The 14,428-nt window shown below is 35.7% G+C and overlaps 1 protein-coding gene across 1 annotated transcript in view; it reads right to left on the bottom strand.

The window, feature by feature from the left end:
- KIAA1715 (KIAA1715 ortholog) overlaps positions 1-14,428 on the bottom strand; it is a 39,607-nt gene that overhangs the window by 23,464 nt on the left and 1,715 nt on the right. Inside the window, exons 2-5 of the mRNA XM_009894530.1 lie at positions 13,497-13,541; positions 12,093-12,280; positions 8,658-8,716; positions 5,409-5,449 (exon numbers count right to left, since the gene is read on the bottom strand). Coding sequence (XP_009892832.1) covers positions 5,409-5,449; positions 8,658-8,716; positions 12,093-12,280; positions 13,497-13,541 — 333 coding nt within the window. The remainder of the gene's footprint in view (positions 1-5,408; positions 5,450-8,657; positions 8,717-12,092; positions 12,281-13,496; positions 13,542-14,428) is intronic.

The following is a 14,428-nucleotide window of genomic DNA, read 5'->3' as shown; positions in this document are numbered from 1 at the left end:
ACTAACTTCGTAAAACAAATGCCACACAGTGTAATAAGATCAGAATTAAGGGTCTAATAGGAAAAATAAAGTATTTATTGCTTATAAAAGTGAAAACCATAAGGCAGACCTTTATACGAAGGAGTAAGGTTAGCGAGGTGAAGCTGCAAAGTGGGGAAGTGTTAACAGTCAGTGTCAATACCTGGCCCCCAAGTCAAAACAAAAAACCCCAAGTCACTTTACATCAATGAACATAATGCATGCAATTGTCTTCATAGTCACATAGGCAAATGAGGAATAATCTTCTGCAGAACAAAGTGACTTTTAGGAAGAGAAAAAAAACAGAACGCTCCACCATCACTTGACACCTTCCTTATCTAACACTCTTCTTGTTATAGCAGTATTAGATAGGATGGCAGTTATTTGTGGATATACATGTTGTGCAAAAACAGTAACATTATTTTGAAATGGAAAAAAAATAGTTCTTATCACAAGATTCAGATGTCAAAGTTATTCTTTGCATTATATAGTTACTGGATAATTCAACAAGTTACTCTTCAGACCTTGAAATTCACATATAGCTTTGTAATTTTAGTAAGGCTAAATCTGAACAAGAATTCAGTTTCAAAACTCTTTACAAATTCCTTGAAAATATATAGAAATTGTCAAGATTTCTAGAAGCACACTCACAGTTCTCATGGCTTCACTTCTAGGAATATTTTTATTTTTTTTTAAATCAACTGAAATTTGGCTGGCAATACCAAAGAAGGAATCAAACAGGTCAAAGTTTTCTTACTCTTTGAGCAAATTAGTATAATTACTAGAAGCAAATAAGGACCTGGGTAAAATTTAAATACCGAAGAAACTGGCTTGTGCACTGCCACAGCAAGCACGTTTATAAAGGCAAATCAACACAGTGACTTCTGGATTACTTGCCATCCTGAAGCATAACCTTGGAAAGGTTAACCTAGTGCTGAGCACTGGCTCGCTAACACAGCAAATTGCTCGACACCTCCTCCTCTTTTTCCATAATATACTCTTCTCTTAGATCCAAAACTTCTCCCACAAAAACGTTTGCTACTTTCTGCCAAGGGCTAATTCATTGTCTATTATTATCAAGCTTAAATGCTGAGTAACCAGAATCACAAGTGAAGTCTCTATGAAAGTTAATACCAGCCTAATCATGGATTTTTCAAACTTATTTCATGGAATTAACCACATCTTAATAAAGAAGCATGGTCATGTACCACATTCTCTCCTATGAATAACTGCATGGATGGCCTCCTTTCCAACTGGCAACCAAACAGAATTCCTGTGGCAACGACATCAGTAGCCTATATTGAGAAGTAATACGAGTAACGTATTTTAAGCTTCTTGTAAACGTGATTTAGCAACTGGAAGTCTGAAGTATTGGCATGGTGCAAACTACTTATTCACCATACTATCACGTGAGTTCTCAAAATTGAATTAGTTGGGATGTCAAACACAATCATGGAGAGCTACTTATGTTCACACAAAGCCACAAGATTCATTTCAGTCTACCACATAAGATACGCAAGCACACACAGCAAAAGTTCCCTTAAAATAGGAAATAAATCATTTAAGCCACAATAATCAAGTGTACTCTCAACAGATCCATGCAAACAGTAATCCGACCAAAGCAACTGTTTTGTGTAAACACTGCATGAAAGAAATACCTCATTCAATCATTCATCATGATTTTTAACCGTATTTTGAGCTTCCAATTGCACATTTGCAGTACTCTAGCATATATTGGGTAGACAAGACTGGGCTTATACAACAGTCAACTCCTAGCAGACTTTTTGTCACATATTGAAGGTTATCAAAATAGCTACAGTTTTCTATGCCTGGAAGGCTGAAGGTATAAAGTTCATTAAAAAGTTATTTTAGAAAGAAAAGTGCAACATATGAATTTTGTTATTTATTATTAACATAATTCCAAGGCAGTTTTCAAACCGGACTTCTTTTTCCTTGGAAAATTAACAGACGCAGCTTTCTGAATTCTTATCTGAAATGGCTAGGAAGTCTGTCCAAGTCTAATAGTACACACAGCCTACTATAACAGACTAGCTAAGCAAACTTCAGCAAAGTTTAATTCTAACATTAGCAAAGTAATTACTATACTATCTTCACAACTCTGTCCTCAGGCTAAGAATTATCCCATCTTTAAGACTGCCGCTCCAGGTAAAGTCTCCACTAATTCCCACTTGCAGCAGCTTAATACACGTCCTGTGCCCTTGCTTTAATACGCTTAACCTTCTGAACTTGCTCATCTATACACATTCAGGCTTAAGGGCTGACATCCTCATTAACTGAGGACTCTAAGGCCAAAATTACAGCAACACAATCACAAACACAACCAGAGTATCCCTTACAATCAAGGAGGGAAAAGAAGGTTGTATCTTGAAATACTGCCTTAATTATAGCTAATGAACTTAATCCCTACGCCCAATCCATAAAGAAACACTCAACATGTATTAAAGCATTCACTAAGAAAAACAGTGTAGAGTCGCAGTTCTGGGGAAAATAAGTATTACACAAACTTTGAGTCAAAGTATAGGATAGACAATATTAATGGGCACTTCCAGATGAAGTATCCATATTTGTGTTTGCCAGATATGTCATCCATATGAATATCCATGTGATTATGGCACCAAAGACCGAAGCCTTTTGAACAGAACTAAAAGTTCTATTGAGCAATTCATTGCACAGCCACCAGGACACTATAGAGGATGAGGCGCTTACTCCGTTACAGGTACCCATCAGCATGTAAGTAATGTCAGCAGGGAAAAGCTGGACCGCATGTAAAACTCAAGTACTGTAACATTTTTCAAGAGGAAAACTGTCTTCAATATAAGATTTCTCCGGCAATCAGGTAGCCAAGCTGCAATGAAGTGAAAAACCACAGCCGCGGAGTGCCTAGACAACAATTTGCATTACAAACAAACAGGAAATACATAATTTACTTATCCCAGATACTTTGAGGATCACAATCTTAGTAACTAATCCTATTTGCAAACTCAGTAGCAAATCAGAATCCAACAGAGGAAGAAATCCTCTCCCTCCCTTCCCATTATTTTACTTGGTAAAGTTTTTGGTTTGTTTTACCAATAGTCCTAAAGAAGTTAATCTGAAACAAAACCAAATCTGATTATCATCAAAACAAAATTATTGCAAAATGTAATTTTATGAGTGTTTTTATCTAAAATACAAATTCTATTCTGTCTCATTACCTGCATCCACTTTCAGTTCATTTCAACATGCTAGGTTTCATGTATGATGATCTAATTTTAATGCTTAATTGAATACCTTCAAATGATGATGAAACTCCCAAGTCAATCTTCTGAGTAAAAAACACCAACACCACACTGATTCAAGAGGTTGCAGTAAGTCTTCTGTTTCTGGTTCCTTGCTAGGAACCATGCACTCACAAGATCAGGAAGTAATCAGGGACTTTTTGTTCCCCTCAGATTGAAAAATATCTGAGTTATAGGTTATTGGACTTCCCAGAACTCTTACTAATCCTATTTAGAAGTTTATCTTTAACGATTAAAGCTTGACATGCATATGTACTAATGGCAATTTATATTTCCAGGTTTAAACTCTCCATAGTTACACTATAATTTTTATATTATTCATGAAGCATTTGTACAGTTAAACTACTGCCCACTCTTGTACAATATGACTTTTTGCATATGCAAAATACATTTACATCTTTTTTCCAACAGACTCAATTCCCAAAGTAAACACTCTGCCCTTTATAAACCAGCTTTTTCCTGACTAATTTTTTATTCAATGACTTTTCTCTAAAGTGCTTCTCACACACAAAAATTCAGCATTACTAATTCTTCTAGAATAAATATTAAAATTTTCATGATTAAAGAAAAATACACTTAACTGAAATGAAGGCTTTACATTTAAGACTTCAAAAGCTGGTTTGTTCTCCATTTTGTTTTGTATGTTTTCTGTTCCAAAAACTTTCCCTCCAAAGCTACTCAATGACTATGTAAATTGGAGAGATTAACTAATTTCAGGTAAGCAGTTTTCATAAAGTTAAATTAAAAAGGTAGTTATCATACTCATTTATTTCATTCTCAGAAAATGTAAGCCTCTCCAACCAAAGGACACTTCCATTTAATAGATTCTTTAACAAAGATTAGCAGATATAAATATTGGCATATCCTCTTTACTAAAGGACAATGGCATAATTAGGTTACAGGTTACAATATTTACATTTACATTTTAAAAGCAATAATAAAAAAATGGAAGATTAGTGAAATCTGTTTCCCCTGTAAAGGCTATATAATACCTGACTCTTACCTGGCTCCTTTTTGGTAACTTTTTTGTGGGTTTTCTATTAATTTAGCTACCATGGCAAAATCCAGAAGGTATGACATGAACACTTTGAAAACTCATTAACAATAAAGCTTCATAACACAACTTCTAGAGTTTTTTGGGGGGAAGAGGAGCTGGTTTTGTTTGGAGGTAAAGGGATGGTTGGGGTTTTTTGTGTTTTGGTGGTGGTGGTTTTAAGCTTTGCCTTGCAAGGCAGGAGACGCCAACAACTTAAGTAAACAGAGAACTTCCTTATGGAATGATTGAGAGGAAACAGCTTTCAGTGTTATACACTTCACAAAGAGCAAGTTATCCAAGACTTGGAATATTTTCCCATCCTAAATTTGTCTTACCGAGATTAAGTGTTGATCCAGTTGAAGCATATACCTGGCATACACATTTTATACTGTTAACTCATCCACACAACTCACAAAATAGATGACCTCAAGACAACTGACAGGATAGATACATGACAAAATAAATTTTTTCAGAGGAAAGAATGTAATGGAAGAAATATGACATACAAAAATAAGATGGAGGAGGATGGGAAATAAGTAGTGATGCATTTAAGATATAAACAATAATCTGTTAACTTGATAAAAAAGTGAATCCAGACAAGACGGAAGTCCTTTTTGCTATTTATGAACAAGCCATTAAGTGTAAGAGTAACTACTAAAGATACAGTTGCTTTCTATGTTCTTAAATCGGTGCAACCCCTAACACTTTATAATCCTAAAGTAAAAGAAGTAGTCAGCAACAAGTAGGTTAAAGCATACATTTTCGTTTTCTGACAAAATGGAATCACTTTATATAGATCTAGCAACACTAAAACAGTAGGTTTAAGTTAAACTACAAGGAGACAATGTATTCTCATATGCAAGCAGTCCTTTGTAATTCTGGGGTAAGAAAAACCTTGCATAGTACTAGAAAATGTATGAAAAGAGAGGAATGGTAAGAGTTTCACCTCCCTCTCTCTACTCTTCATCTACATATTACAATCAAACTCAACTTGTAGCGATACAAAAACACTTTAGTGGACCATAACAACTATCTTTTCTTGGAGTTTTACTTACTATTTTTTTCTTTTGAGATTTTAAATCTTCCAGCGCATCATCTAAAAGAAGGACATGATACATTAGTTTTCAACTATAAATAAGAGATTTTCAACACGCTTTAAACATTGACTTCGCCCTGTAAGAAAAAGTACATACTGACCACTACTAACCCTACATTACTAAACTTTATTTTATGCAAAGTTTTAATGTGAAAATAAATCATTTTAAATCCTGAAACTGCTTACAAATTATAGCCCGCTGTTATCACTTTACAATTATAACTATTAAAAAGTTTTATGTACCGTTTCCTCATTAAGCAAACCAATTCTAGCCAGTGCCCTACTTTGACCTACATTAAAACCGGTACAACAATGGACCAAATACACTTAATCTCATGAGTCAAACTACAGAAAAAAGCTTGAGGTCTAAGTATTAATATGTCTATTTGAGTACCAGATTTACTGGCTTCAGTATTTCACGTAAGCCTCTTAACACATGCTAGTTTCAAATGCCAGGTCAATTCTGGGCTTCAAATCTCAATCTCTTTCACCCTTTCAACAGTCTCAGGCCACAGCAAAACTCCCAGTTTTGTAAGAAAAGCTACCAGGAGGTCATTTACTACTAAATGTTAAGAGACTGGTAGGCACAGCACCTAACCTCTCTAAAAGGAAGGGAAGGAAGAAAGGTCAAACACACACGGGATTTTCCTTTAAGTCAATGCTTGCAGCTTAGCACTCATGCTAAACACTGTAATAAACCATCACCTAATATAGAAGATATTCTCTCAATAAATCAATTTGCTACTACCTGCTTCACAGCAAGAAGAATTTAACAAAAAACTTCACAACTTTTTCCCCATTTCATCTCTGCTAGACACCAGCGGTTCACTGCCTGTAAGATATAGCTATTTTTACCCATTTTTCAGTTTTCAAAAAAAGAAAAAACTTCATAGAACTACAAGAAACAAAAAACCAAACCCACCAAACTAAATATATATAAATAAAGATACAAAAAAATATGTAAGTATGCTACACACACTTTTTAAAGTTACATCAGGAACACTACTGTTACTTGAAATTAAGAGAACATATAATTACTTGAACTTTTCCAGAATGTAGGAACCCATTTTGATAGAATAAACCACTTTATTAAATGTACAGAACACTAAAACTGGGCATGTACATATTTGAAAGTTTATGCAATGAAAGGGTAACTACAACAATCCCTTGTTAAGACAAATAGGACATGGAACAAGACCATATTTAGTACTGGACTGGATTACAGAAGATAGACAATTCCAGGAATTGTGCATTTTCAAATTTATAAAGTACCTCCCTCCATGAAATTTTACATTAATATTAGAACACAGCCTCTCATGTAGCTCCACACAGATTAACATCTTGAAATGCACTGCAGCGCAGTATGGTACCATGCAGACAAACAAATGGCACAATACGGTCAGCTGTTAAGTAACTTAAGAAACAGAAGCTGCTTTTGGGACAGAAATGCCTAGAACATCTTCAAGTATAGCCTCCCACAAAGCAATGCAATCAGTTTAAAGTGTGGGAGTTTGTTTCTGATCACTTTACCTCCTGTGTTCAACAAGAACCTCATGAAACACCTGCCCCTTCAAACATGGGCAAATGGCAATTACTGCAAAGTACTCTCAAGAAACCAATATATCTCATCTTAATTAAACCTACAGAAAAAAAAAAAAAAAAAAGAATTCATAGTAGCAAGTCAATATCTGCAAGATACCTCATTTATTTTCCCCACACTTCAGGACAGATCAGCCTGAATCTTCCTCAACAGCTGTTTGCCTGACCAGTCTTAAAACTGGAATTCCATAATCTCTCTGCATCACCTTTCCTAGTGTTTCACTAGAAATTGTTCTCATTCAGAGCATGGTTCCCAAAACTGCTGTGTGCTGGATAACCAGCACAGAGCTTTATAGTACTAAATAATCATCTCCAGTAACTCAGTGTGTTATATTAACTTATCCCAGAACAAAAGGCCAGCTTTGAATTACTCAGTTGCCAGTTTGCTCTCTTAGCTATGTTCTCTCTTGCTTTACTGCTGTAACTCCTGCACGGCACATTTGTTCTCTTTCCCAAATAAAGGACTTGTATCTTTGAGGTAAGACACTTCATTTTTACCCAATCTCTGTAACAATGCAGAAAAAATTCCTTCTGGCACGTTCTAACATCTACTAAAACCCTTTATACACAGGTTCAACAAAAGCATTGGACTTGCTTGTATGCTAAAAACAGCAATAAGCAAACTAGAAAAATATACATACATTTTTTTCCTTATCCAGCCATGAAACGCAAATACATATTCGCCTTAGAAATGAATCATAGTGCACCACAGAATATATGGACAATTTTATTTCTACATAAAAATGTATGTCCTATGCTTGCATATCAAATGCAAACATTAAGTTTAAGAAAAATTCCAAAAGCGATGTTTAACTCGTAAGCTGTCACAAATTAAATACATCATGTTGTTCTGCAAGTCGTAAAACATAGTGCAACATTGAGGTTTTCCTGTATTATTGCTCACATCACCGTGAGATATTGTTACAGGCTGGACTGCTTTCAAAGAAAGTCTTCAATGAATTCTAACTACTGTAGACAAGTGCCACAGATGCAGTTTTTAAATTTTGCATTAGAATGAATCTGCATGTTCTTTAACAGCTTTTTATATATATTTGAACACCTGCATTACTTTTGTTGTTACGTGACTCCCTATTTTCCTTAGTTCTCAAAACAGCACAAAAACACCTGCTTATTCCTTTTTGCATTCAAGAAAACATAAACATGCTTTTGAGAGCTCGGGAGAGAAAAGCCATCTTCACAAACAAATTAAACACATCTGATAAATCCCTTATACATAAGGATAACAGATTAAGACTGTTGGAATATTTGCAAGATGCAAGTATTAAGGAAACTACTACTACTGTTTTTACTTCCTTTCTCTCACTCCTACTTCTGCACTACATTTTACTCCATGACACTTTGAAGCATGCAAAGATGGGAGAAAGTTACCATAATTTTGTAAGTGAAGCAAAAGATTAAGCAGTTTGCTTCCTGTTCTTTCAAGAACTGCGTGGTAGAAACAGTTTAGCTAATGTTACCCATTTCAGCATCAAACCAAAAGGCTGCTCTTCTTTTCCTGGAAGGCAAATTACCCAAAATATCTACATTTTTATAGCAAGCATCATTCCCAACTAGTTCCATATTCTAAAAAGACAGAAAAAATACTTACTATTCCTCTCTGTCCTTTTGGAAAAGAAAAAAATGAGCAGTGTTCTTATACACCAGATTCTTTAAAAGAGAAAGAAGAATTACATTAATTAAAATACATTACCGTGACCATTTCTGAAGTCATTTAGCAAACAGGATAGCTAATGCAGAAGACTTACCAGATGAGATTTAACTTTGCAAATACAAAGAACAGAAATCTTCAAACAATATTTAAACAGAAAACTAAAAATTAAATTAGTATCTTGTCAACAAGACATCAACATTGATCTAAATAAAATCCTCCTGTCTATTAAAATTTAACTGAGTATTACCATAGGTAGAAATACTAAGGAAGCAGCAGCAATTAACATCATCACTTCCTAAAATGTTCAGTGGGAACTTTTTAAAATCAAGGTACGTGTAGCTAGCTAAAAAGGACTTTGTCATCACTTCTGATTTGATAGATTTATGATGCATGTTATCCAGAAAACCAAGCTCACCAGCTAAGGCCCAAAATTAAGACCTGGGAGATTTGTGGGAAGAATTCAATATCAATGAAAACCATGAGATACAGCTATTGCACAAATGCTCTCCCAAGCAGAGTTAACTGACCTGACTCCTGGCAATTTTACAGAGCTCTGAATCCACTCAGTTTCTGTACTGTTTCAGCTGACTTAGCTCAAACAATGGAGCGGTTTATCTGTGCCCAAGATAAAGTTAAACTGATCTATGACCATTTTACATTTGAAAGGTCTCTCTGCAATCAGCAGGACTTCATTTGTTTTAAAGCTCAGAATTGCTTATAATTATTAAGTTGACACTTTTCCTGGCAAGTTGTTCAGCCTAAGCCAAGTGGCAAATCTCATACCTCAAGCCCTTCCAAGCATCTTATCCAAAACCCTCCTAGTGCCAAGAACTATATAATAAAGCCTAAAGTGGCAATGTTTCATTTGAGGGGAAAGAAAAAAAAAATTCTTAAAGGCTAGAAAGGTTCTCTGAATAACGCTAGCGTACAAAAGCAGGCAAAAGGCTATAAGATGTCAAACAATTTCAACTTAATTCATGAGAACATCTTGTGCATTTATATAACGGCCACCCAGTTCAAAATGCTTTCAAGTATTAACAACACAACCTAACTCAGGTAAGTCATCAGACAAGACAACTGGAATGCAACAGTAACCCATCCAAGGTCAAAGAAACAGGGAAAGAAGTTTAACTCTATTCCATGTTCAAAGGTGTGTTGTAATAGCTACTCTAAGAATATGGATGGCTTTGCCTGCTTACACAATGCAAGGATCAAAAGAAATAAATGTTTTACAGGATTTGAATTGCCTTAAAGACTGTTACATCAGCAAAAACATTATTTCTTTTTTACTGTAGGCTTAATAAAGAGTCTTCTATCTAAAGCTGTATTTAAGCTAATAGATATATGGTAGGACTTCATGAAATAAAAAGCATTTCCTCTTAAGAACTTCGAGGTGAAAGTTTAATAGTAGACCATTTCAGACCAACATTACAAAACAAAAACATATTACTCCGAAAACAGAACATGTAAGGCGAAACAGAATTTAATTCAAATGAAAATCATCCTTCTAACATGCTAATGTATTTATTCAACTTCTCAGATATTTCAATATACATTTAAAATTAATGATGCTATGTATTCCTATAACCTAACTCGCTCTACCAGCATCAGTAACTTGCTGAGACCCTGAGGGAATGACCTAAGGCATAAATAAGTTGGTGACTGACTGCAGGCTGGAAAAGGCAGACATATTCCAGTTTGATTAGGGCTGAAAAATCTCTAGAGCCATTACTGGGTGGCACCAGGCATACAGCATGGAGTCACCTCTTGACCGAGAATGAAGACAAGCTGGCAGTTGCTTGCCATTCATATCTGCCAAAAAAAGCTGAAGGGCAATAGCTTACGAAAAAAAATCAGATACACACTTGCAAGTCGTAAGAGAACAACAGTCTAATTCTAAGCATTAGTAAGCCGATACCCAATTCAGAATTTTATAGAAACCCGCCATTCAAGAAAAAAAAAAATCCCAGGTGTTGGAGGACAAAAACTAGAGAATAAAAATCAAATGTGAAAATTCACATCACAGCGCTAGAAGCCATCACCTTCACATAATAAAAGTTTTCATTTCTACACAAATCCTAAAATACCTAAGTGAAGGGAAGCTGGCAATACTTCTTCTACCAGCCTTCCCTGTTAGCATGAGCAAGCCTTACATGCTAACAAAGACCTTCAAATCCTTGTCCTTAAGAACAAAATCAATTCATATTACTACCAAAGATTAATTTGAACTTTAATTTCTATATTAATCCTTTCCAGTCCAGATATTGCTGCCCATGTATCTTCTCAACAGGATTCCATAACAGCAGCATATTAGTACATTATACTGCGTTATACATAACGTACAAAAAGCACCTTCAAGTATTTTTTTTGCATATTACATTATGCAGACCCACACTAATCAAACTTGCAAAGCCTTAAATATTTACATTTGACTTTGTCTTTCAAGTCCAAAGCTAGGGCACTGACAAGTTCATGTTTTCATACAAAGATGCTGTATGAATATGAACAGTACTTAAGATCTTCATTTCAGGCAATGAGTAAATGCAATGTGCTCCCCATGAGTAGGAAAGATGCTCAGTAGGCTGCTTCTCCTCCTTGATGTTCTAGAGGAAGGGAAGGCAGGGAAGCCACTGTTCAGTGAGATGGGGGCACATTTTCTTATTTTTATAATAGTAGCTTTCTTAGAAATAAAAAGCTACTTGTGAGGATGAGCAGCCGATCAGCTCAGTGGAACAAAAAAGTAGACAATTCTTTCTCCTACTCTCATCCAACAATGTTAGGATATTTTCTGATTGAAGAAACCAGTCAATGATTTTCCAGAAAAACAGCTAATTATGTAAAACTAGCCCTCAACATATTTAGGCTGATGACCTTTCAAGTCAATTCTGTGTTAACAGTCACCTAATATGTAAAAGTTTCACCATTCATTCTTTTATTTTTTCCCAATTTTATACACTGCATTTTACATACAGGTGACATACCTTAGGTCACTTTGATACAGTAGCGTTACTTTTCCAAATAGCTGTAGAAATAAAGCCCCAGATAGTATTCTTCTACTTATATTACACTACCTGGCAGGTGTTCAGATACAGTCTCTGCCTAGCTCTAGTATAATTTTGATAAGCCAAGTAACTTTAGATGCTAACATCTTTTGATAGCAAGACTTAGTTCTACACTAAACCCAGACCCATGAGAGACATTTCCCTCAAAGAAAGTGTCTGCCAAACTACTTGGCTTTATTTTAAAAGAGAAAATTCAGCAAGTTATGACAACTCAAGAATTGTCAAAAGCAAACCCAAACCCCTGCTGAGATGTATTTTCATCTCCTTTTATCAAAGGGACAGCAGTTAAAAAAAAGGTGTATTTACTTACATCAATGGAAATGCAAAAAATGGAAGTGTCATAATCAACCTTGCTGTCCAGTCATCAGGAAGACACCACAAATATACAATTAAGCAGGTGAAAAGGTAAAGGAGTGAAGAGTAGAGAAGCAGCCTTCCAACCCATAGTTTCTGTAGCCTCTGATTTTTTTCTCTAAATTCTTCTAATGTCTGTATTTCCTGTAAGCAAACAGGGTTCAACCTTATTAGTGAAATTAGTTGGTGGTTTTACTAAGCTGCCTTTAAGTGTTTGCTAAAATTAGCCATACCAATTTGATACTTGATTAGAAAAGTCAAGCATTTTGATAAATGACAATATTTGCCCAAAGATAACTTTCATAGCATAAATACATAACACTATTAAGGTTATGATATGGGCCACTTGCACTGTATTAGCAGTAACACATCACTATTGGGAAGAAATACTACAAATCAGCACTTTTTCCTATTTGTAATGCGTTAGCATATTTGGGACAAGCAGAAAATGCTAATATGTTATGAACAGCAGTCTTTAAGACCACATAAATTGCTACCAACCATACTTTGCATCCCAAAACTTTCATCAGGCACCTACAGAATTTCAAATGCTTCTAATACTTTCCTATAACATGGTAAATTGCTGAAACGTCTCCAACAATTCACATGTTTTCATTTCAGTATTTTCCTCACATTAAGAGTGAAATCCTGAACACCTAAACGATGCTTTTGGCATATTAATAAGTGATCAAGCAATGCTCTACTATGTTACCATTTTGACTGCATTTCAAGTGACAACAGGCGTACTCACACTTTCATTAAAAGGAAAACAGAAAATATCAACAGCATATTTCAAAACAGTTAATTTCCCCATAGAGTACAGACATCTGTCACAAATCCTGGCTAAAAAAAAAAAAAAAAAAATCAAAATTGATTACTGAACCATCTATTCAGTTATTCTGCCTCGGACCTTACTTACAACCACTACAGTTACAATTCTTACACTTAAAACCATACATTGAAGCATTTCTAATGAGCCTGATGAATGGAACTTTGCATTAGTGACATTTTCCATTACATAGGAGTTTAACCATTAGTTACAATTAAATTGTGTAATCAAGCTGATTTCACATTTCTGTCCATTTCAGGCACTCTAAATAAATATTTAAACTGTAGTTTCTCACTATCTATTATGCAGTATGTTTTTTTCTAAATGACTAATAGTAAGGGGAAAAAAGGTGTCAGTCCATCTGAAACTCAGAGTCTCTAGTACATCCAACTGGAATAATTATCAAAATAATTCAAAATTTAATGACAGTATTTTACCTAATGTAAAAGAAATACATGGCCAGCAAAAAGGATGCTTATTTCTAAACAAAAAAAAAAAAATCAAACAAAACACCAAAAAGCAAATACATACCTTATCAATTTTTTCTAATACTTCTACAGTGGAAGGCTTTGCCTGCTTACAAAGGAAAGAACAAACTTGTTAATCGCACTAAAAAAAGACAATATTTTGAGGATTACTGTACATTAACAGTTTTCTAACAAAAAGATTTATTCATATGCCTTCTATGACAAAGCAACCTGCCTGGTTGATGAGTGGTGAGCAGTGGACATTGTCTACCTGGATTTCTCCAAGGCTTTCAACACGGTTCCCCACCGCCTAACCCTAGAGAAACTGATGCGTTATGGTCCAGACAAGTGGTCTGTGCAGTGGGCAGGGAACTGGCTGAGAGGGTGGTGGTAAATAGCTCCTTCTCAAACTGGCAACCTGTAACAGGTGGGGTCCCCCAGGGATTGATATTGGGCCCAGTGCTGTTTAATATCTTGGTAAGTGCTCTGGATGATGGGATCAAGTGTACCCTGATGAAGCTTGCTGATGACACCGAACTGAGTGGGGAAGTTGATACTTCAGGAGGGAGAGCCACCCTGCAGGAAGATCTGAATAGGCTGGAAGAGTGGGCTAACAAGAACCTTAAGAAGTTCAACAAGGACAAGTGTAAGGTCTTGCACCTGAGAAAACATAATCCAGGGGTGCAGTACAGATTGGGATCTATCTGGCTGGGGAGCAGCTCCATGGAAAGGGACCTGGGGGTCCTGGTGGACAACAAGCTCAATATGAGTAAACAATGAGCTGCAGCAGCTAAGAAAGCAAACAGGATGCTGGGTTGCATCAACAAGGCATCACCTATAGAGAAGTCATGATCCCTCTCTACTCAGCACTTGTCAGGCCACACCTGGAATACTGTGTTCAGTTTTGGTCCCTGTAATACAAAAAAAAGATGTGGACAGGCTGAAGAGGGGCCAGAGAAGGGCCAACCAGATGATCAAAGGCCTGGAAAGGCTACC

The sequence above is a fragment of the Charadrius vociferus genome, unplaced genomic scaffold (genome assembly GCF_000708025.1).
Source record: "Charadrius vociferus isolate BGI_N301 unplaced genomic scaffold, ASM70802v2 scaffold161, whole genome shotgun sequence".
Taxonomy (NCBI): domain Eukaryota; kingdom Metazoa; phylum Chordata; class Aves; order Charadriiformes; family Charadriidae; genus Charadrius; species Charadrius vociferus.
This window is presented reverse-complemented; position numbering and strand designations above follow the sequence as displayed.